The sequence below is a fragment of the Theobroma cacao genome, chromosome 9 (genome assembly GCF_000208745.1).
Source record: "Theobroma cacao cultivar B97-61/B2 chromosome 9, Criollo_cocoa_genome_V2, whole genome shotgun sequence".
Lineage (NCBI taxonomy): Eukaryota > Viridiplantae > Streptophyta > Magnoliopsida > Malvales > Malvaceae > Theobroma > Theobroma cacao.
The window spans coordinates 31,667,013-31,692,617 of NC_030858.1; the positions used below are offsets into that span (position 1 = coordinate 31,667,013).

Genomic DNA, 25,605 nt, shown 5'->3' on the forward strand with positions numbered 1-25,605 from the left:
TATTAAGTGTCGTGACAGGTGAAAAAGAACAAGAAGAGAATAGGTAGACAATGTATAAAAGGGTTAGAAAGAGCAACTCTAAGCAAGAGTAAGATAGTTTCAAAAAGTGAAAGTCTCCTCAAATGAATTGTGAAAGTTCTATATATAATGCCAGTAGTGACGATTACTCAAGAATAAGCTTTAATGTGTATAATGAATGGCATTATTATAAAGAGTTTTAATGTGAGTAACTGTTACTGTAATTTATTATGTAGATATTAAAACAAAGATTTTATTGCATATAATGAATAATAGTTGGAAACTTAATACATAATTGTTGAAGTAATTGAGTGTAATAACACTTGTTCTCGAGTAATAAAGAAGATGTATACATGAAAAAATATATTAGAACAAGTTAAGAGAAGAAGGTGTACGTGAACAATTACAAGAGAAATAGGTAAAAAGGAAAAACATTTGTATTTCAAAAAAAAGTTAAGAGGAAAACCTTTTAATTACCTCCACATTCGAGTCACCAAGCCAAACTCTTCAAAACATCCAAAAATGAAAGTAACCCATGAATCATGCCACTTATTCTAGATTATTTTCACTGTTATCTGTGTAAAGTGGTTATTCTGTGCGAAATAGTTATTCTACTTATATTAGTTATTTCACATGGAGTAATGTTCTACTTATTCTAGTTGTTCCATGTGAAGTAGTAATTTTTTTTTTAATTATTCTACGTGAAGTAGTGCTTCACTTGTGATGGTTATTCTTATTATTCTCTGTATAATATTATGCTATAAAATAATTCTTCAGATAATAGGTATCATAATATTATGCTATAAAATAATTCTTCAGATAATAGGTATCGACCAAAATCAAGTATTTACAAGAGATGGTAGTAATAGAGGAAGAAATGAGAAGGCCAAAGGTTCAACCGCTAGATCCAACCGCTCTAGCAGAAATAATGATGATTCAGGCCATTGGTCCTCTGAATATTGCACCTTTGCAAATGTCAAGTCAGCCACCATTTGCCAAATGTGCCAACAGCGTCGATAAATTTTTATTACTACACTAGATTTATCTGCCTGGATGGATAAACATCGATCGGATTTGCCTCTTTTGATAGCCACGGCGTGGGCCTCTAAAATATAGACAAAGGGATAAAAAAAGTTTTCCATTGCTCTTTCCATCTTTTAAATCAAATTTGCGGTGACACAGTGCAGCAGCATGGAGAAATTAATGTTGGGAGAAGAGGGAAAGAGAGTTCACAGTATGTTTATGTTGTTGCCATGTGAGCTGTATATAGTTATTCTAACTAGGTCCAACCTTTCAACTTGAGTTGTTCCATGTGGCAGCAGAGTCATGCCAATGTATTCATATGTAATTTCTACGGTTATAATTTATGCAAAAAATATATTTGTAGCAAGCTTGAGGCTTTCGGGTGGATTGTAATGGAACTACTTACAAATGATAGGTTGTAGTGGCCTCTGCAAGAATAAATAAATTGTTGTAACCTTTTAAAAAAAAAAAAAAAAACCTTACAGCAAGCTGATGCCATTGAACGGTATTTTGCCTTTGTTGAACGTGCCACTATAATATGCTTTTTGAATTTCTAGCTCATTGAAAAACCTCCAACAAAGAAACTAAAACCTGTTACAATCCTTCTTGAATTAGGACACCCTGTCCAATCACTGTCTGAGTAAACTGTGATGTCTAACTTTGAATTTAATTCCTTGTGCTACTGCAGCTTTAAAATATTTCAACACCCTATGTGCTACCATCAAATGCACATGTCCTAGTCTATCTATGAACTGTGACAAAACCTGAATTGCATAGGCAATATCAAGGCTTGTGAGTGTCAAATACAACAATTTACCTATAAGTTGTCCATATGTTGTAAAATCTGTCTTCAGATTCTACCTTGCTCAGTTAATAATTATAGTCAATAGGAATTGACACTGGTTTTGTACTCAGAAAACCATGTTCTTCAAGAAGATCCAGTGTATACTTTCTATGGCATATCAAAGTGCCTGGTGGTGATCTTGCAACTTCAAGTCTTATGAAGTATTTTAATTTTCCAAGATCCTTTAGCTTAAATTGAGTGCTCAAATAAGCCTTTAAACCATTGGTAGCCTATATTGATAAGCTTCCAATGACAATGTCATCAATATATATTAGTAGTGCCACAAAATCTCCACATTAAAAAATTTTATTATTGACAATTTATAAAATAATTTTATATTATAATATTATTAAGAAAAAACTATCTTAAACTGTACATAAAAGTGGATCTAAGATGAGAATGTATAATTTAATAAAATTTATTCAAGGTGGGATTTTACCAAAAACAATTCTTGGTGAGACTATGTACAAGTAATTTTATTATTTTTTTTACAATTAAAAGCTCTTTTTTTTGGATAAATTACATAAACAAATTCTATAATTTGAAACGGAATAAATTGGAGTCCTAAAATTTAATAAAGTGATACTTAACTAGCTTATTTTGCTACCTTGTGGTTTATGAGAGAAAATGAATTCTAGAGAGAGAAAGTGAGAGCTGAAGTTTAGGCAATAAAGTAAAAAAGAAACATAGGGATATATGATCCATGATTGGTGTCGGAATGTTGTTGAAGCATAGCCAAAGATTGACCATGAAACTTAAGTAGGGAATTTAGGATAAAAATTTGATGCTCAAAGGTGAGGATAAAATGGTTCTAAATAGGGAAACTGCGACATAACGGGGGAGGAAAGATAGAAAGAAGGAAGAAGAGAAAAAGATGATGACTATAGCCATGATTGTACGATGACTTGTGAGAGATTTGCTGCAAAGAGTGACTGGAATTGGAACTCAACGGAGAAGAAGAGGACAAATAAGAAAAAAAAAAAAGAAGCCATGTGACAAATTGTAATAAAAATGGAAAAATAGTTAACGGAGTTAACTTTTAAATAACGGACAAAGACAAATTTATTTACCTTTTTGTAGTAATATGTATTTTCATTAACGGTAAAAATCATTGAAGACCCGTAGCGAAGACTGGTAGCAGAGGCGAAACGAAAGAACTCAACAAAAAAAAAAAAAAAACCTTGTAGTGCTAATAATAATAATTTAAAATTTCTTACGCCTGATCTGCTCTAAGCTCAACAGTCAACCGTTCCTCTTAGAACCCTAATTCAGGTAATTTTTCTTTTCCCTGTTGTTTCTTCGATCTGATTCAGTTGCCTACGCTTTCCCATCAAAAGTAAGAAAATGGTGAACGTTTGAATTTGATTTGAAGCTTATTTTAGCCCATTTTCCGACTACTTTCTAGCATTAGCTTTATTGATTTAAAATTTCAATGAATCATGTTACTGGTTTTAGGCTCTTCATGCTTGGCAAACTCTTGATTCAGGATTCCACTAAAGCATCATGGTATTATTTATCAGGAAATTGCTTCTTTTTTCTTTTTTAGGTTTTACTTAATCAAAGAATATTTATATATGAGCAACTTATGATGATTTTTTTCTTTAATCATGTGCAGAATTACCTAGTAGGAGCTTTCAAGCCGCCATGTAATATTTTCATTTCATTTGCAGATGGAAGAAGCCGTAAGCAGGTATATCTTGCTTCTAAATACTTTCTTTTTTCCCACTCCAATCACAAAGGGATAAAAAAATTTAGGTAAAAAGCAAAAAAGTGCATGTATATACAAAATAAAATGCATGATTTACTTTTATATATAACAGTTATGTTAGAATTGATGTTGTGTTTTAGCCATTGTTCATTTTAATCAGATATGAGTTTTCTGCTATTTGAATTACCTTTAAGCAATTTTATAAGGGAGCAAAAAGCACAACGAAACGTATTCTATGTAATTTCCAAGCAGCTATCAGAGAAAGTTGTGGTTTAAGTAATTGTCCATTACAAATTTGTTTCACTTTTTGTTTTGTATGCAAAATTTTACATATATAGTATGTAATTTTGTTGCTTTGAACTCATTTAACTCTCCTCCCTCCCATTTTTCTCTTTTCTAATGTAGTCAACTTTGGTCAAGGGTTATAATCTTGAGTTTTAGATGAGATGCTTTACTTTTATTTCAGGCTGTTTGTTTGGCATTTTGTCTTCCAATATACTCTTCTTACGTTAATGTCCTTTTGTAGGTTCCACTAAAGAAGGAAAATGGGAAAACAGTTATGGTTGCTCTCTTCCAGAGCCAAGAAAACATTGTAGGGGAGGTATTGTTTTGTGTAGCCATTTTGGAACTTATAATTGAGTTTATCTACTTATTTTATGTAAACCATTTTTGTGATTATTTGCAGTCAAAATTGTATGAATGATTTGATTTTTTATTACTGATATTACAGGTAGTTATAGAACCAATACAGGGGAAGAAGGTTGAACATAATGGTGTTAAAATTGAGCTCCTTGGTCAGATAGGTGTGCTTCATTTGCTTCATGTCTTTTGTTTTAGGTCTGTCATTTGACTATTAGCTCAGCATATCTATATAGCAGCTATTACTTTAATGTATTGCTTTTTTAATCTTTAAAAGTTACACATATTTAGCCTGAGTCAACTCATAATCATGCTTACCATTATGTTGTTTTACTCTTTCTTATAGTTGAGTCTGTTCTGACTTTAAAGTTAGATTGTCTTCCGTAGTGATACTTGGTTGCCAGAGTTTGTCAGTAATATGTTATATTGGAGGAGGATTTCTGTATGTCGTATGATGCCCCTATACCTGGACCATGACATTTTTCTTTCTTCTTTGCAGAATTGTATTTTGATAGAGGCAACTTCTATGATTTTACCTCTCTTGGTGAGTGTATTTGATCATGAGAGAAAAAACTTAAAAGTCTTTGATTTAACCAGCAGTTTTAGCATTCTTACAAGTTTTACTATTTATTTTCCAATTGATCCTTTCCCCACTCCACCGCTTTTCCATGTCTGTTGAGCCATTATATATCCGTTTCTCCTCAAATTGATTAGTAATGCTATGCTGCTTCTAAGTTTACTCCAATTTTCAATCTTTGGTTGCAGTACGTGAACTTGATGTTCCTGGTGAATTATATGATCGAAAAACATATCCATTTGAATTTTCTACAGTGGAGATGCCATATGAGTCGTACAACGGAGTCAATGTTAGGCTTAGGTAGGCTATTCATTTCATTTCTTCATTGGTTTTTCTGATAAATTTTTAATGCATGTAGAAATTATCCTTTTCTTGAACAATCTTTTGAATGTTACTGTCTTATTTGAGTTATCCCTGTGATGTTGGAGTATGAAGGACATAAGCTTATGTCTGCTTATCGTAGCTTTCTAAATGGTTACTCCTGCTTTCACTAGTGTCTCATTTTATTTGTGGAATTCAATTTATTGTTCATGTTTGTTATTGAGATTAGAGATTCTCGCCATTTACTTACAGAACACGTGTGATGATATAGCGACCACGAATCTATTAGAATAGGATATTAACACAAAACTAATCTATCTAAACTTTCTTGCAAATTTGTAGGTATATACTGAAAGTGACAATCAGTAGAAACTATGTCAGCAACATTGTGGAGTACCAAGATTTTGTGGTAATGTATTTTATATAAGCACTAATAGATTTATTATGCTATTCTAGTTAAATTGTCATTTGGATTGCTAATACATTATTGTCATAATTGTTGTCGTTTATCAGTCTCCTTTTAACTTTTGTATATTAGTGTATGATTTGACTTGTTAAATTATGTGAGGGTGATGTTATGTTACTCATGTCAGTTTTTCAATTCAACTGCCCTAGAAGTTAATAAAATGCACTTTCTATGTTTAGCTTTCTTTATCTTTGGAGGAAAGAAGGTAATCTATTGTGTCTCTTTGATAGACTGTTATGCATGAGCTATAGTTACAGTTTTACAGTTACAGTATTTATTCAAATGCGATAATGTTTATTTTTCATTTGAAAAATTCTGCTAAAGCTGTTCCAAACGAAGGAGTGTATTACGTAAAAGAAACGTATGAGGTCTGGAAGAGTTGTTGAAAATTGAGAGAATTAGGAAGCTATTCTTTCTAGATGATATTGTGAGAAGGACAAAGCTGATTAGCCATTTAGCACTCTTTACTGATATGGTGTTCACTAGGAGATGTTAATATTTATAAAATTTGATGTTAGTATTTATAAAATTTGATCTCTTTTATTATATAAAATCTGTGAGCATACTCAGATAATTGTTGATTCTCTTTGACTATTTCATCCTCTTAATACTCCACCATATTAGGGTAAAAAGGATTTTCCTTTATTTTGCATCCAATTTTATATTTTCCTATCTTGTAGAAGCTTACTTGTTCAATTAGTTAGATTACCTCGATTAAGATGATAGCTTAGAAGATTGAAATTTATTTTTCATGTTTTTCTTTTTAAATTTTCTGCATCAGGTTCGCAACTATACTCCACCTCCATCAATCAATAACAGTATTAAGGTGAGGAAAGATTCCTATTACAAATATTGTGCTCACTTTCCTTTTTTTTCCTGATGCTTATTTGTTTCAGGTAGTGGATGAGATCTATATTAGAAGAATTTTTTCCTCTGAAACTTATCTATACTTGTGTGTCAAAATTTAACTTTTCCTGCTGCTCCAATACAATTACTTTATCTATTCTCTTTGTTGACCATATGAAGACGTGCCATAGCCTAAATTTGGGCTACATTTATCATAATTCTTCATAGAGACATGCTCCCTTAGTCCCTTTACAAATTACACGGAGCTTTAAAATCTCCTATACTAGTGCCTGATATTCCGAATGTTAATTTCTGTGGAAGTTATTGGAATGACTGTGAAACTGTATTTTTAATTGTTTCCTTGGTGATTTGATGGTTTTGGAATTTTCATATTGACTTGATCTGTTTGTGTTGATGCTTCATCTAGATGGAAGTGGGGATTGAGGATTGTCTGCACATTGAATTTGAATACAGTAAAAGCAAGTACGTCAGTGAAAGTGCATTCCTCAACAAGAGTTTGTATAGACTCATGCAGCTTATTGTAAACTAAGTTGGAAGGATACTGATATGTTTATATTGGATTGCAAAATATTCAGGTATCATTTGAAGGATGTCATTATCGGCAAAATATATTTTCTTCTTGTTAGAATTAAGCTAAAAAATATGGAGCTTGAGATCAGGCGCCGAGAATCAACTGGATCAGGGCCTAATACATATGTTGAGACAGAGACCCTCGCAAAATTTGAGTTGATGGATGGTGCTCCTGTCAGAGGTACTCAAAATTCTCTATTTCACATCATATGATTTGGACCTTTATATTTTTAAATGTTACAAAGTGAGAGTCCTAGGAAGAGGACACTTATAGAACCATGCTTTTAAAAAATGCCTCCTACTATTGGTATTTGCCTTGATGACGTTCTATATTGATGAATTTGCTGAATTGTTTACTTTCTAAAACAATCTGCTTGCAATGGTGACATGGAGCTGGCTGACCACTGCACACTATAGTGGATAGGCAGACTGCTGCTTTCTTTGCAATATTAATATCATTTTAGACTTAGGTTTCAAGAAATGATATTAACAGATTTACTGATGTCTGATGCTGCAAAACTATCATGAAAATGCTAAACAGAAATAAATATTCTGATATTGATTTGAGAAGAGAAAAAAAGAGAAAAAAAGTTATGGCAAATTCTGAGTTCTAAATGAAAATGAAGAAGTTGATTGTTTCCCGACCCTCCGTGGGTGGGTTGCCAATCAAAAAAAGAAGTTGATTGTTGTATTTATGCACGTTCGTCCTCAAAATCTTGCTTTTTTTAATAATCTGAGATACTTAATGGGTATATATCTAAACTGTGATAACATTGTGATGTATTAATAAGCTTAGATCAGATATTTCTGTGGAGTCATGTATATCACCAAGGGTCATCTGCCCAGATTGAGGAAATTGTCTAACTGGAGCTACTCCCAATGTTTTTGCAGGAGAATCAATTCCAATCAGACTTTTCTTGAGTCCATATGAACTGACACCAACATATCGTAACATCAATAACAAATTCAGCGTGAAGTACTATTTGAATCTTGTGCTAGTGGACGAAGAAGATCGACGATACTTCAAACAGCAAGAAATCACTGTGTACCGGCTTCTCGAAACTTGATAATTTTCTTTCAAATCCAATGGGTTCAGACATTTGAATGTGGGAAAGAAGAGCAGAATACTTCATGGCACATATATTGGAACCCTTTCTGGCTCTCTGATAGAAGATTGTATGCTAAACCTGGGCCTTGTTCCTCTGTATTCTGCACATTAATGACTTGATCTTTGGAGTTCGTTTATTCATCAAGCACCCATGGAACGACAAGCCATGACAAATCCTGTTCGTTCATCTTGTTAAGGAAGTCTTGGGCGGCTTTTGTTTTGCGACGGCATCATACTTGCATCTCAGTCTTGTTTGTCCATCATGTATTTTCCATTCAATGAAAGAAAAAAAAATGAAAATCTGGGTTCCATCGTTGGCTGTAGGCTTGTTGAGTTGTTCAGAAAGTTGGCTTGCGTGGAGTTTTTCTTCTTTTGTCAGCTCTTTAATCTTTATTTATGATAAATAAAAATTGCTTGTACTCTGTTTTATGTCACCATGTGTAGTGTGTTTTCATGCATCAGTCTTTTCCGTGGTTGGCCAGTCCATTCACAGTTACCCCCTCCCCTCCCCTCCCCTCCGCACGGATGTCAATCACCTTTTACCTATTCGATTTAGGTAGTGAAAGCGTTTCATCGTTGTCAAAAAACCAAACCAATTAAACCTTTAATAAATTACTACAATTAACAAGCACTTTTTCTCGACAAAGTCCACTAATAAGAAACTGAACTAATAATCCTGAGCTGTTGTAACCAATCATCTTGAGTTGGAAAGTGGGCACCAATCTTTACTTTTCCTTTCATTCTATAACATGTTCCCCCCCAGGAACTTTCCATGCTCGGTGGAAATTCATGTCCATAATAAAACCTGCCGCATAGAATCTGATCATTTACGATTTTAAGTGGTCTGAACCTTTTTTTTTTATCCCCATAATTTTAGGAGCTAAAAAACGTGAAGAATCTACCAATAACGATATTGACAACATGGAAAGCTGCCCAAATTGGACCAGATAACAAGAGTTATAAAGTTGGTACTGGAATCATTGTGAAAGTTATATGAATAAGAATGTATCTTACAAACTTTTGTCAAAAGTCTTTGACTGGTAGATTATGAAAGGAACATTTCCACGAAACTCCCTAGTATATTCTGCGAATATGCCCATGCAGACTTGGAACTCATATGGGGTCCTTGGATTTCTCCTTCAAAGAAAGGAAGCCAGAGTTATTGCAATCATAATCTTTGTTGTTGTCACATGGTCAGCGTCCACTATGACATTGATATTGACTCCTACCAAACTTTCAAAAGTAGAAACCTCTCATTGATTTGCAGAAGGCATAGAAACAGATTGGGGAACATTTTTTTTCTCTAATGTAATTTCCAAAAAAGTTTGACAAAGTTGCTTATACTCTTCCCAAAAATAAAGGAAGTATTCACATAGTGAATGAAAATCCCTTTTCCGGTCACTTCAATAATATTATGTCGTGTTCTCTCACTAGTAATGATACTAAGACTCTTTTGTTTTCAAAAATCATTCTTTCTTATTCATTAAATTTTTTTTTCCTTATTTTCTCTTTCGCAAAGTGGTTTCCCATTCATTAATTTTTTTTGCCTTCTTCGTCTCTCATATTTCTTCTCTCTCACACAAAACATTACTAGTTAATAATAATCCATGATGTTATCTAAGTATTTGGGTTTTGCCCTTTCTTTGTTTTTTTCTCTCTTTTATTGATCTCATAGCAAAACCTGCTCCTTTTTATCGATAGATCATCTCTTTGTTTTTTTGTTTGGGTTTTTTGCTTTTTTCTTTTTCTGGGAGGAAATCAAAGAAAAATCTTATTTCCATCAAATCTCAACTCAACGCCAAATTCATCTGCTTTTGTAACTAGAACAACAACGAAGCAACAAAAGATTCATCTACTTTTCTCCTCGTTTTGATTCCTCGACCAACCCAAGACGATGATTCATCTACTTTCCTTGCTAGAGCAATTTGTGAGAGAAAGGACAATGACAAGAGAGAAGGAAAAAAAATTAATGAATGAAAAATGGTTTTGTGAGAACAAAATAGTAAGGAAAAAAATTTAATGAACGAGAAAAATGAGCTTTGAAATCAAAGAGCTATAGTATCATTACTAGTAAGAATATACATGACATAATATTATTGAAGGGGCAAGACAAGGAGCACCCATCGGAGGCAAGAGATTTTCATTCCTACTACTCACTATAACTTTGCAAAGTAACAAACAAATGAAGACACAAGAGTTTTCTGTTTTCTTCTTCTTCTTTTTTTTTTTTCAAATATCAGTAACCATTTATCACAATTGACATTTTAGAAGGGTAAACCAAACCAGTGCATTCCATGAGAATCGTCCATGCTTTCCAACACTAATAACAGGGAAAACAATTGGAAGAACCATGGCTGTTTAACCATACAAGGAAAACAATCCCAAAAAACAAAAAGATAGGGACAAAAGAATGAAGATATAGAGCAACTGAGGAACATTCAACAACAGCATGGACAATAGATCAAAGTCATTACACTTGGAAAAATGAGCGGCCATACGTTTCACTTTACTTCTTGCATGTCCTCCTCAGTTTTCCAAACAACATCTTCGAGACAGGTCGAAAGGTTTTTATAGAACTGCAGAGGAAAAACAAATGAACGTTAATGGCCAGCAAAATATAATCTTTACTTATGATGAAGTGACTTTAGTTCAGACAAAAAATCAACTGCAAGTAAAATTGAATAAGGGACATAAAAGACCACCAGACAGGTTCTTAAGAGCTTTTCTTCTACCAGTCGCATTTCATTAAAACACCCTTTGAATCCACTGTCAATTCAATCTATAAATAGCACTATTATTTTCCGAAACTAACTAAACTAAATTTATTTTCTGCTGATACTTGGTTCCCAAACAAGTTATTATTAGGGAGAAAAACTCATGCCCAGAAAGTAACAAGAAGCCAAGCATGCTCAGCTTTATTAAAAACCCAGAGCCCACAGCCCCTTAGAGCAAGCAGATTAGAGCAGATGTATTTAAAATTAGAAAATGTGATCATAGAATGAGAGATCTTGACCTTACTGATCTGATAAACTTTTTGGTAACATTGACATCTATGATGCTCGTGTTGCTCAAAGTATGATCTAACTTATACAATGTCATTGTGTCAATCTGAGTACTTGCAGAATGGATTTTATGCAATACACATTATTTACATCTATAATTAGAATTGGATCGTGCAGTAAACAAACACAAATCCAACAACAATTACAGGAAGCAAAGTCATTTGGCATCCACATTTTTAACCAATTTTGTTTACTAACCAAAAAAGATCACTCCATTTCCATTGGCTAAGAGCAATCAATCATTAGGGGACAATAAAATTATCTACTCTGTAACCAATGATATACCATTATATTACTCTCTTCAGTGGTTTAATCAAATTGGAAAAACGAAAAAGGAAAGGAAAAACACAACATAGTCAAAAAGATGTAATGGAATTATAAAGAGAGAATTGCATTGTACCTTATGGAATTCCAATGTGTCCCCTTTTGCTTTTCTCACCTCAACCATATGTAAAGAAGGTGCCACTTGAAATATCTGATTGACATAATAAAAGCTAGATAAGTTAAAAATGTAAGCCAAGACTTAATTAAAATGATGCTGTAAGTTACCTCTGTGGCCACGTTAAGGTTTCCTTTCCTCCCAGCTTTCGAATTCTCAAGTCTCATCTAACATAAAATAACAAGAAATAAGTAAATTTGATATATAGATTTCAATGATTACCTTCATAGCACGTATAAGACTCACCTTGTAGTTTTTCTTGTGGACATCAAACCCAAGAGGCTTTGCAGCTTCCTCAATCTTATGGATAATCTCATTAGCAGGACATTTAGATGTAAACCTTGTTTCTCTCTTAAATCCCTGCAGAAAATAGAACAAATAATAGTTAATTTTAATGTGAAACTCAATTTTCATAATTGTAAATTTTTTAAAGTTTGCCATTGTATACCCCTAATGGAGTCTGCCTGCTAAGTGCTAACCAACTACTTTTGTCACAATTTACTTATATGGTCTTAATAAGCCAAAACCTCATTTTGATTATTTGATAATAAGGGTGTGTTTGTTTTGAAGTAAAAGTTTATTCGGAAAACATTTTCTGGACATATGGGTGTTTGGAGGACTGAAATGAAATTCTAAAAGAAAATGTTTTACAAGTCAATGGGTAAAAGAACTGTTGCCTCCAGAACTCAAGGCTCAAAAAAGAGACGTAGCAGTGAGTCTTTTGAAGATGAAAGCATAATATTCATGTCAGAAAATTGGGAGAGATTGCACCTGCTATCAAAAAGCTAAGTGATGATAAAATTGATGATGGTCTTCTTTATGTTCAAGTGATGAGTATGGATGGATATGATGAGCACTTTCTTATCTCTGCATTTGATTATTTAATGGAGCATGAGAAGCAAGCAAGGGCATTCATGGTCAGTAACAACAATCTAAAAAGAGCTTGGCTTGACAATTTCATGTTTCGCAAGGGTAAGGATTAGATTTTATAATTAGCAGGATGTATGTTGGATATTTGTAGGATGCTTAATTATATAGATTTTTAGGTATTTTATTATTATATCATATTTTTTATGTTGAAAATTAAATTTTAGATTTTATATACAATTAATGAATATTAATATTTTCAGACTTCTAAAAATATTATAGAATTGGTATTCATATAATTTTTATAATTTTAGTGATTTCGGAAAATATTTTCCGAAAGATGATCCAAATAACAGAAAATATTTTCGACAGTTTATCCAAACAACAGAAAACATTAAATTTTCCCGTAAAATATTTACACAGAAAAAATTTGGCTCAGCAACTTATTGTACATTTACCAAATGGACCCTAAATAAGCAAATGAAAATTTGCTTCGCAGCTTCTAAGCTAGTAGTTTGTAGATCTAATGCATTTACATGTCACAGCATAATATTAGTAGCCAAAACTTTAAAACAGCAGCATAGTATTAGTAATTATCTTTCTCAAGGGGCACTATAAATCTGCTTCGAAATCACTAAAACACGATTTTGCGACAGCCAATCCAGTTTCAGTTTATCCACCAAAATCTTTAAGAACTTTCGGTGTAATATTAGAAACATTTTATACTTTCATAAGCCAACTTTAAAAACCTCCAAAACACAATTAAGAAAGTAAAATCAAGAAAGAAGGCCAGATATTTATCAGTCTAGATAGCATAATAACATCTGATAATATTCTATCTGACATTCGACATACTGCCCATTTCCCTTCCAAAAATAAAGGCAAGTAAAGGAAAGATAACCACCACTCTTAGATAGTTTATATACAAAAATAAATGCAAGTAAAGGAAAAGCCTTTTAAAATGCAAACCTGTTCCGCATCAAACAGATTCCCAAGGTTTAACCCTTTTGACATAGAAATTAACTCGAAAGCATTCATAGCTGCCGGTTGTTCTTCTCTCTTTTCCATTACATGGTGCTCCTGTTACAGAACCAAAAATGCAAACTTATTAACAAAAACGGTTAAGAAGTACCAAATATAAGAGCAAGTTTCCAGTTTACAGATGTCAATTGTTCTATAAGTTTGGGAAAGACCTCATCCAACTTACTTCAGAATCCTTAAAAACAGCTTCTACATCATCTAAGTTTGTATCCTCTTTCTCCTCAAACACAGGAGGTTTGTAATCTTTTTTAAACCATTCATCTTCCAAAATTTCAGGAATGGTAATTCGCTGCAACACAAGAAAGACAGATGCACACGTGAAGACTACTCAATAATTACAGAAAAGGAAGACAAAAAAATTTGTTAAGGCAAATAATTTCCTAGCATTAAAGGCCAACATAAATATGCATTGCTACATGCATGGAGGTCCAACATGCTGCTCAAAGATTTAAATAGTGGAGCACTTATACGTGGTTGAAGCATCTTGTCATGTACATACTTTAGCCTTGGCGAATGTGCAGGCAGTGCCCCAGATGATGAGCTAAAACAAATTGCTTAATCATTAAGAAAATTCTAAGGGCAGGGTTATTTGACACTTAAAAACTCCTAACACTATCACTGAATCAACAATATAAAAAATACCTTGCTTTTCTAATCTTAGTTGTGGCCCTACAAAGAGAAGAACAGCATAATATGAACCTTGTACCTGAAACCCACCTGGTGGGAAAAGGCTTTGATGTTTGTTAGGAGTTGTAATTAATGAAACTAGTCTTTTATTATGTATTCTTGTAGTTGGCACTGTTATACATTGATAATATAGTTAGAGATAATCACCTTCAAATTTTGCATAGATGATCTAAATAGATAGACAGTAAAATCCATTGTTGGATTTGATGGGAAAATGGATCATGCAAAAAGAATGAAGGTATAGCATGGAGTAAGAAAACCCTTACATCAGCTGTAAGTTGTCTTTCCTTAGAAGTTATATTCAGACTGCCAATTACACATCTTTAAGAGAGGGAAAGAGGAAAAAGAGATAGAGCAGATAGAATTATACATTTTTAATATCTATTTTGCAGATTTCTTGGACTTCATCTCCCACTCTTGTGCCCACTAACTAGAAAAATGAGTTAAACTATATTGCTGATGGAAGGGCAAAAGACAAAAAGAATAAAAGAACAGTTTACAAACCTCACGTTACATCACTAAGGAACCATGTTTCAGGATAATATGTTACTTCATAGAATTATTGCACATAGGTAAATGCTCATTTTTAACCAAAACAATTTTTTGATTGGACACTATTCTTTTTCTTTCATTGATAGAGGTTTCATTTTCAACTAGTTTTAGAAGCTTTAACTTATCATAGTAATATACAAACAAATCCAAGTATGAGACTTAGGCAGAATAACTTACAGTCATTGGGTTTGGATCCAAGATTCGAGTTATCAATTTCATTGCACTAAAAGATAGCCAAGGGGGGCAAGTGAATTCAGCTGCTGAAATCTGCACATTTGGCAAATGGGAGTGAAAAACGGGTAATGAATAACAAGAAATAACTGTAACATGCAATTAGGAAATGCTCACTTTTTTATACAGGGTCATAAGATTAGGATCATCAAAAGGCAAGTAACCTGCAAGCAACACAAAGAGTATCACGCCACATGACCAAAGGTCCGCGGTTGCCCCATCATAGCCTCTATCATTAAGGACCTATATAGGAAGACAGAAAAGTGTTAATAATCAGGGTTTCTGAGGGGTTACAAATGCTGGAAGAAAATTAGTGTGATTAAATAATTGTGCACACCTCAGGAGCAACGTAATTTGGTGTTCCACATGTAGTGTGAAGGAGACCATCGTCCTATAAATTCAACTTTGGATTAGAAACATATCTTGATGTTCTAAAAGCCATCAAAGACATATAGAGATTGAACAAGCCTTACACACATTGCAGAATCAGTTACATCAGGAGTCGGGAGCTTAAAAAAAACTTAAACAAATAATTAAGAAGTAGATCAATTACTTGGATAACAGAACATCTATAATTTTGAACTAAGCATGCTAGCATGCCTTTCCTTGTTCACAAGCTTTAAGGTCACCAAGCCCAGATTTAATCAGTTCATTATTTTTGTTCAAAAGTACTGGTTGAGAATTACATACAGTTACATAGGGAGAATGATCTATGAAGAGCATAACGGATGACATAAAATTTCTCTCTCATCAAGAATAATCAAACTACAAAATGAGGGCAACATCTATCACATGCTTTAATAGCTTGACCCTTAACCATATTATCTCAGTAACAGTGCCCAATTCACTCTTTGCTCAATTAGTAGTATAGATTTTCTAAATATCAGAGCCTTATTCAGACACTAAGTAGTGGCAAGTAACTTGAAATGGTGATGTCTAAGAATCGCTATTTTCTATGGTAAAAAGAAGATGATTGATTCTATCACAGTTGTATCAGAAACCAATTTATCTCTTTCATATTTTCTCTCCAAAGAAATTAAAATTAAAACGTCCACCATATATGTTATGCAACAATTCAACATACTTATATGGAACTTGTCCTTTCAACAACTCTGAAGGCACTAAGGTCATGTCAATCAACTGCTAAAGCAAATAGCTTTTGTTCTAAAATCCCCAAGCTTGACACTAAACGAGATGCTAAAAATTACATAATTTTTCATGCTTTTCGTGCTTTTTGTCAAAAAACATATCGCTAAAAGATGCTTCCACTGTCCACTAATTATCACCAATATTAATTTGCCTTTCCACTCCACAACAATTATACTTTATAAGCCATTCACCATCAACAAGATCAGGATAGAACAAAGATGAATGACTTTGTAGTTCAAAGGAAAAGGTTGAAGACTGAAGAAAGCTTGAGCTTTCAGATATCAAAGTTTCATAATTACCCATCACTTAGAAGGAAAAAAACAGGATATTATAATTACCCTGACTTGCTGAGATAGTGCACTCAATCCAAAGTCAGAAACTTTGAGGTTACCATAAGCATCCAACAGCAAATTTTCAGGCTGCAACAAAATCAAGGTAAGTATAAATGAACTTCATTTCCTGACTGTACAACATGCATGCATGCACACATATATTAATATATGTATGTATGTATATAAGCATAAACATATACGTCCTTAAAGAGTACCAAGTTAAAATACCTTTAGGTCCCTATGGTAGACACCCCTGCTATGGCAATAATCAACAGCATTGATGAGCTGGTGGAAATATCTCCGTGCTTCTTCTTCTCTCATCCGTCCATGTTTTACCTTCAGAATTAAGAAATGGTTAAAGGCCTGTGTTATATGGGTATACAGCAATGTGAATGGAAAGAAACTTTTATCTGGTAGTAGTTAGCTACAATTCAAACAAGGCTACAAACATATAAGCAATACCAATACTAGCAAACATATGACTGCAGCTCAAGGATTAAAGAGATCCATGAGCAGGAATGGGAACCTGACGTAATATGCAGTCACAAGTTCCCAATTATATGCTGATGCTTGAGCTTCAACAATTTATCTAATATGGAAATCCCTGGTTGTCAAAATAGTAAAAGTGAAAACAATGAATATCTTTGTCAACTCACAATTTTGTCAAAGAGCTCTCCCCCGGTAACGAATTCCAAAACAATAAATATCTTTGTCTTGCTTCCCATCACCTGAATGAAAACATTTAAAATAATTTGAGACAACTATTTAAAGCTTGTTGCTTGTCTGCTTTTCGAGGCATCACCTTAAAGAAGTTGTTACACACACCCACAGCTCTATCAATCTTTCTACCAATACATGACTGAAATTTTAAATGATAGTTTTTCCAGATACTTAATTGCTCTAGATTAACAATTATTAACTGATTCAAGAGGATTCTACTCCTTTGAAGTCTCAAAGTATCAAGATCAGGAGGCAAGATAAAACCATGTAGCAAAGAACAAATAACGAGATTTTCTTAGGTTGGTTCTACACAGGCATTGCAAGAGAATAATTATTGAAAAATAGTTTGCAGGCTACTTTTTCATCTTAATCACATGTCAAGCACACGTAGACTGGGTGCACACTTATGCACACAGTTCACAGATGTACACATGCAAGCTACAAAGGAAAATAATAGAATCTTACTTTAGGTTTGGATACACTTAAGATTCCAATACTCAGTTTTATTCTAAAAATCAATAACCATAACTAGCAAATAAAAGCCAAAATTTTCAAATGCTAAAGCTTGGAGGAAGAAACATGAGATCTCAATTATTGAAGCTAATTATCATGCTGCCCATATTACTGCTGGAGACGAAAGGTAAGAAAGGAGGCTTAGGTTCACAATAGAAGATTCTGGAAAATAATAACAATTCCACAACCCAATACTAAGAAATATAGATTTTACAGCATAAACCATCATAAATACTCCAATGAAAACAAGAAGAAAAAGAAAAGCAATTGCATGGTGCATACACTCCCCCCCCCCCCACACACACNACACACATATAACACACACACACAGAGATAGAGAGAGACCTCATATAAACGGACAACATTTGGATGCTTTATCAACTTCATTGTTGCTATTTCTCGCTTGATCTGCAAAAGCAAGCAGTAAAAACTTCTGATACAATATCTGAATTATACAAATTCTTTTCATCAAAATGTGAGTACAATAGTTTTGACAAACTATGAAAATAGCAGGCTAGAAGCATGGAGGAGGTTTTGAGCATTATCAGAAAACAAAAAAAAAAAAAGCTACAGAGAAAGTTCCTTTCAAATCACAAAGAAATAAGAGTTGCCAAAAAGATTATTAGCAGAGAAAGAGAATGGTTCAAAAGAAACCTGCTCAGCCATCTTATGCTTAAGAACCTTCTCTTTATCAAGGATCTTAAGTGCTACAGGTTCCCCGGTTTCAGAATTTCTTGCAAACTTCACTTTAGCAAATGTCCCCTCGCCAATGGTCCTTCCCACCTCATATTTACCCACACGTCGCTTAATTTTAGGTTGACTCATGCCTCTTACTATAGCTTGAATTTTCTTCTACTAGTTCTGCAAGCTTTGAAAACCACTTCCTGAGACAAATATTAAGATATAACTCCCAGACCAACATTCTTGTAACTCAATTTAAACGACATCAATCAAAAAAGAAGAAAAAAACACCACATTAACATAAAAGAAAATACACAAAACAGCGAAACATGTAGTTGTTAAAAAACTTTTGAAAAAAGAAAAAGAAAAAGTCAAAGACCAGGTGAATATTCAATCTAAAAATTCCCCATTAACAAAGCAAAAGAAACTCCTCTAGAATATGCGAGTATCAATCCAACCAGAAACTTACTAAAGAAAACTACAAAAAAGGAAAAAGAACCCTTCGGTGGAAAGTCGATTAGAGGCAAGAAAACTAGTTTAACTCATAAATCGATGGAGGAAAGATGAAAAGAAATTGGCATTTAAATGCCATCAAATCATAAAGAAACCGAAAAAGGGTAGTAAAACAGCCAAATGAGTAAGCTACTCACTCACAAAACTCAAGTGATTTTACTAACAACCTGAAAAAATGCAGAGGCTTCTCTTTTCCCAAACAATCGATTTCCCCAGCAGCAGGAAGCACGCCAATTCAGGTATAAGAAACCAATCCTTTCGTACCAACCTTATATAGGGTACCCAATAACTAGTAAATTGAAAAAAAAAAATGAATTAGTACATATAATATTTCTCGCGAGAATCTTTTTCTTCTGCTTAAAAATCGCAGAGTTTTTGTGGGTATTAAAAAAGTATGAACCTCAAAATATCATAACAAAACAATTAAATAACTTAAGCTGTGAAAATGTATGCATAGCCCCCCCAAAGTCATGAATTTTAAAGTTTAAACCAATCAGCCCACACTAGAGACAAAACCAAGGAAGATAATCAAAGTCTAAAATTTTTGCTGATTCAGGAAATTAAAGAATTACCCAGAAAAATAAAATAAAATTCGGAGCTTGATTTGATTTCAGAAGGGCTGAGGCCTAAAGGGTCAAGAAACATCAACCAATAGTCAAAATTTAATCTTTCATGTACGTAAAGGTACAAGCTTCAAAGCAAATTCAAAAACGGCACTACAAAGTGTATAGTATATTTAAATAATAAAAGAAGAATACGAAAGAGTATAATAATTAAAGAAGCGAATTATTGAAAGAAAGAGAAAAAGCAAAGGGATATACTTGAGAAGATGGATAAGAATGGAAAACGGGTAGGAAGGAATTATGGAAAATTTGGCTTTTGAGTTAGCTCAAGTGTCAAATATAAAGCAAAAAGCCGGTTTCAAAGACTTTGATCATCATCATCTGAGCTGCTGCTACAACCAGACAAACTTTTGCCTACTACTACTTTTAATTTTTTATATTTATAAACTGGCAAAATTTGGTTATTAATATTCAACCGTTCTTAGTCGTTTAATTAACAGTAGTAGAATGATAATGCAGCATGACAGGCAAACGTTGCTGTTGGTGGTGAAGGTGCAACTGTAAAACATAAATGATTGTAAGAGAAAGAGAATTTTGGGCCACGCGTTTGGACATGCCCCTGTCTCCATCAACCCAGTTCTTGTTCTAAATATTACCCTGTTCATTGCATTTATGTCTGAAAGGCTAGTGGCCCCACAAAAGCTACCCAACAAATTATTTCCACCAGACAAATGTTACCATTTTTAATGATTATTATTACTGTCATTTGTTTCAACTTTGACCATGATCACCACTATTCAAAGTCGAATTTGTATTATCAAATCTGAGTTTAAAGTTTTTTTATGTTTGTAAGAATAAAAAATTGAAAGCTGCATGAAACCTAAATGGTTCAAATAAGTAAGTCTTTAATTTAAAGTTACTTGCAAGTCTGAACAAAAGGAAGAAGAAGCTCGTAGTTGGTGTGAACGGCTTTGTCTTTTTCCTCATATAGTGAACACAAGCTAAGCGTCCCTTGCCTCCAACCCGACCTCACTTCATAAATTCAATAATAAGCTTAATAATCAAGCTTGCAATTATTAAAGGTACTTGAGTTTTTCTTTTTTATTTTGAGCTGAATGTCTAGAATTGACTTACTAGTATTTATATTTTGTTTTCAAATTTAGATAAAATCTTTTAACAATGAGATATCCATCTTAATTCGAAGAAGTAGCACTAAAATAGATTTGAGGACAAAGAAAGGGTTAGAAACAAATTTGATGACAGTGAGAGCTTAGAAACCAAGAATGATGAAGATTTGGGAGATTGGGTTAAGAGAGATGGAGAGTATTTTAGGAGAGAAAAATAGAAAAAGTAAAAGAAACGGGAAAACCATGAGTTGCGTTGTGATTTGTTTTGGTATTTTTCATGAAGCCAAAAAGATAAAAGTGTTTTCTTTTTTGTTCACTTTGCGGCTTCTCCGTCTTTAAGTGAACAGAGACAATGGCTAAAATAGAATGGAAAAGGAGACCATAGACATTGACTTACCTCCTTGTGTTATTTTCTAAAAATTATTAAAAAGTAAAATTACAATTCCTTAAAAATAAACGAATGAATATTACTTAACACCGATTCTACTATAACTCATCTATATAAAAGTAAAACCCTGCATTGTATTTTTTTATTTAATTTTTTAATCTTTAAAAATATTATTATTTACTTTTCAAATCCAAATGTGTGTTTTTTTTTAAAAAAAATAAATAAATAATATAAAAAAAATTATGAGAAATAACTTTTTTCGTAAGCTTGATGCAAAAATATTTTTCATTATAATTTTAACTATTTTTAACCAATTTTGACATGACTTGATAATAATGCTTTTTAAACAATTCTAAACAAATTAAAATAATCATTGCATAACTTAAGCATTATGTGACTTAGATATTAGGTATTGCGTAACTAATTTTTAGGTATTGCGTAACTAATTTTTAGGTAATGCCTAAGTCACATAATACTTAAAAACCACTCATGCACTACCCTATTAATCAGTCACTCAATGACTAAAAATCAGTTATGCAATGTCTAAGTCATGGAATGTCCTATCAACCATTAACACAATACCTAAAAATCAGTCATACAATGTTTAAAAATTAGTAACGCAATACCTAAAAATCAGTCATATAATACTTAAAAATCAATTATACAATACTTAAAAATCACCAAAACTATCAAATTTCATTTAACAAAATCCTTAACTTCAAACAACACATCATATTTTATTTAATAAAATAATCAACAAATATGCTTATTTGACAAAGAATGCTCAAGATGCTCAAAGATTTTTTTTCGTATATCAAAAATCATTCCAAAATACTCAAAACTCTAGAGGTTTTTTTTGCGTATATTAAAAACCATTTCAAAATACTCAAAATATTTAAAAAATTTTCTTTCTAGAGAGAAATACTTTAAAAATAAATAATTTAACGAGAAAAACTAAAAAGATATGAATCGATTTAAAACGCGAATCTAAATATATAAGTCAGTTTCATTAAGAGTAAATTTATCTAAAATTAATTTCTCTTAATTAAAAATACTTAAAATTATGTAAATAATTATTTTTAAAAAATACCTTATGTATGATAAGTATTTTTGAGAAAAATCATAATATAGGTAAGAATCAAATGTAAACTTAATTCTTACTATCGTACAAGCTTTTATGGCCATTCTTCTTTGCAGTGTTGTACACGGAGATGTCAATCTCACCAAAATTTGGTGGGAACCCGATTCCCTGTCCCACTGAGGTAGGTTCAATGAATGAAAGACGAGAACGGAAACGGGCGTTGAGGTTGGGGAGAAATGAATTCCCCGACGGCGATGGAGGCAGGAATAGGGGAGAAATGAATTCCCCGACGATTGGAGCAGGGATTGGGAATGTATCCCTGCTTTGCCCTGCGCCCATTATTTATACGTAATTATATAATTATGATTTATAAATTATATATTTAAATACTTGATTAAATTAACGCTTGACTTTGTTCTCATTAGTTTATGTCTCGCACGTTGCACACAAACCTTTTTTTATCTATTTTTTTTTACTTTTTTTTCTTTTTTTATGCTTTTCACGTGGTTAAAAAAAAGTTTTTTTGAATTTTCTTTTTAAATATGTTATAGATTTATAACGTTTATTTACTAAAATTTTATAGTTTTAGATTTATTTATAAAGTTTATTTGGTGGACTTTTATGATTTCGTATATATATTTGTGTAGTTGTATTTTGTATTTTGTACGTTGGAACTTTTGATAATTTTACTTTATTTTTGTTTGCATTTTTATTTGAAATTGTCAAATTTTTATTAAATTATTGAATTTAGTTTAAATTTATTCTTAATTAATTATATTAGTTAAATATGATAAAAATAAAATATTAAGCATTTAAATTTTTATTTTATAAATTAAAATAAAAAACAGAGCGAGGATAGAATTTTCTCCGTCGCTGTTGGTTCCTTGTGGACAAGGATGAGGACAATGAATGCATTCCCCAATCCGAAGCTAGATAAAGGCTTTTTACTTTAGAGAATTTTTTCTTTTTATGGAATTCAAATTGAAATTTATGTTTGGAATTTGAATGACCCAAATTCATAATTTCGTTTTAAAGTTTTATTTTTGTATAAAATTTATAATTTTTTTATTAAAAAATTTGAGGATCCGATTTTTATTTTTTGAATACAAAGATCCTACATCAACTATTATATCAAACATTCAAATGTGTACAAAATCGACATTAGATAGTTACCGCTCCGAACTACTAATTAAAAAATAAAAAAAAATAACAAACATTAACAATGTATACATATCTTGATATATAATAATTGTCTCTAAGGGATTTATTAGTGGACATATGATGAGTTATTTACTCCGCACATGATAGCCAATAATTTTGTTTTATTTAATTTTAAGTTTTTTATTTTTATAAATAATAAATAAATATTTACTTATCTTCATACTATATATTAAAATTAACTCAAGTGGTGTTTTTGATGACACTTGACATTTTGTAGGGTGACACATCGCAAGTTTTTATTTGGTTATATTTGACATTTACATTGGTTAAGTGTGTTGGTCTTTAGTTGTTTTAAGCTCGTTGAGTCTTTGTTCTTGTAAATGTAATTTTATAGTAAATTGGGGTTGGCTAGGTATTTATTTTTTGGTTTTTTTATTGGAATTTGTATTTGTTTTGGAATTATTGTATTTGGTTTTATTAAAAATTTCATAATTATTGTTGAATTAAAAAGGTTTATTGGTAGATTTTTTAAGTTTTAGTTGTTATGGACCCGTTGGATTTTGGTTTTTATAGGAGTGATTTTTATGGTAAATTAGTTTTGGGTGGGTATTACTTTTTTAGTTTCTACATATTTTGAAATTTATATTTGATATTAAGCTTTTATGTTCAATATTTTTTAAAATCGAATTAAAAATATTATTATTTTGATAAAATGTTGGAAAAAGTTAAATTATTAAATAGTCATATGAGTTTATGTACGTGAAACCTTTTTTTTTTTCTATTTAAGTGTTCAATCAAAAGAAAAATATTATGATGGTTAGATGATGAGAAAAAAAAAAACTAAATTATAAGATGTTACGAGCTAGTGTACTATAGCCATTGGGTTTATATTTCATTATTTTTTAATTAGGCTCATTACAAATAATGGATATTAAATATAATTTAAAATGAATTAAGTTTGATATTTCCATCATATTTTTTTTACATGTAGTTTACAAACTTTTTTTTGTACATACTGCAAATATGGAAATGTAATTAAATTTCGATTAAATCAATGATAATTATTTGCATTATAATCTTGAATTTCATATCTTTATAATTAAATCAATGATAATTATTTGCATTATAATCTTTAATTTCATATCTTTATAATTTATTGATGTAAAAACGAGGAAAGGAAGCCAAAAAAACCCTTGCAATATTTCTTCCTTATATTATATAGAGTATCAAGCAAGCTTTCGTCAATGAATACAATGGCGACGCATGTCCCTTCCGGGAGAGTTATAAGGCCGAGGCAAGAGGCAAGAGGCAAAAGGCAAGTGACCAAAGTGGAAACTACTAATTAGAAAGCTCCAATAAGACAAAGGACGCGTCATGTCAAAGTAGAAGCCGACGCTAGAAATGAGACACAACTGTCTTTTTGTCTGGGGTAGTTGAGCACGTCTCTATCAGTAAAATATATAACGTAACAATCAGGCTGGAGTGAATTGGTGTACTTAAAAATCTTCGAAGAGAAAATATCGAAGGACAGGATCAGCCTGCACCGGGTGCAAACATACTTTGCTGCTTTCACGTATCAGTGTTTGGTGACACAGTTTGGGAAAAACATAAGGGTGGTAATTGGTAACGAAATAAAGAATTAAAGAAATAAAGGAAAATAACAAAGAAAAAGTTTTAAAAAAGCTTAAAACATATATTATTTTTTAATTTTAAAAGACACAAATTTATTCATCAAAGTTTACTATTTGATATTTTTGAAAGTTTTTCTCAATTAAATTTTCTTAAAAGAAATTATCTAAAAGGAATGTGAAAATGAAATGTGAGAAAACAAATGAGAATAATGAAAGAAATTCAGATTTTCTTTTTTACTTTTTCCCCTTTTAATAAGTATGTTATTCTCCTTATTCCTCTTATTATTGATTAAGTTAAAATGTTTTTGATTAGTTTTTTAAAAAAAGGAAGCAAATTCATTGACTAAATGTATGTACTTAATTATGTTTTTTTTCTCAAGTCATTCTAAATTATGTTATTTTTATTTGAATATATATGTCAAAAGAAAATAATAAAAAATAAGGAAAGAAAATTAGAAAAGGTTCAATAAGCAAATACTTTATTTTTATTTTGTTTTCTTGCCCTTTTTTTTCAATTTTTTTCTCTTCTATAAACTAAATACCCGTAGAAATCCTAAACTTTAGAATCAACATATTATAGACAAAATTTCGATAAACTACGATGAAATTTTAAAATCATTTTTAGATTTGAATGTTCAAAGATTGAAAGAAATACTATATATATATATATATAATATATATATATATATAATATATTATATATATATATATATATATATAACAAGG

The 25,605-nt window shown here is 31.8% G+C and overlaps 2 protein-coding genes across 7 annotated transcripts; one reads left to right on the forward strand and one right to left on the reverse strand.

Annotated features, from left to right (window-relative positions):
* Positions 2,990-8,575, forward strand: LOC18590050 (vacuolar protein sorting-associated protein 26A). Its single transcript, XM_018128474.1, has 12 exons — positions 2,990-3,157; positions 3,341-3,391; positions 3,501-3,575; positions 4,120-4,194; positions 4,324-4,396; positions 4,732-4,776; positions 4,998-5,109; positions 5,473-5,539; positions 6,378-6,422; positions 6,870-6,925; positions 7,039-7,214; positions 7,925-8,575. The coding sequence occupies exons 2-12, from the start codon at positions 3,389-3,391 to the stop codon at positions 8,098-8,100; spliced, it is 903 nt and encodes a 300-aa protein (XP_017983963.1). The 5' UTR covers positions 2,990-3,157; positions 3,341-3,388; the 3' UTR covers positions 8,101-8,575.
* Positions 10,265-19,892, reverse strand: LOC18590051 (CBL-interacting protein kinase 32). Of its 6 annotated transcripts, none has more exons than XM_018127378.1 (16): positions 19,750-19,892; positions 19,096-19,217; positions 18,389-18,595; positions 18,080-18,142; positions 17,158-17,229; positions 16,730-16,837; positions 16,508-16,588; positions 15,358-15,411; positions 15,138-15,263; positions 14,967-15,056; positions 13,717-13,839; positions 13,479-13,589; positions 11,889-12,002; positions 11,753-11,809; positions 11,604-11,678; positions 10,265-10,717 (listed from the first exon to the last, which is right to left on the reverse strand). In XM_018127378.1, the coding sequence occupies exons 3-16, from the start codon at positions 18,557-18,559 to the stop codon at positions 10,643-10,645; spliced, it is 1,320 nt and encodes a 439-aa protein (XP_017982867.1). In that variant the 5' UTR covers positions 18,560-18,595; positions 19,096-19,217; positions 19,750-19,892; the 3' UTR covers positions 10,265-10,642. The 6 variants fall into 6 exon arrangements, with proteins under 6 accessions (XP_017982867.1, XP_017982864.1, XP_017982865.1 ...); XM_018127375.1 differs by having other exon boundaries at positions 18,389-18,618; XM_018127376.1 differs by having other exon boundaries at positions 18,389-18,618; positions 19,093-19,217.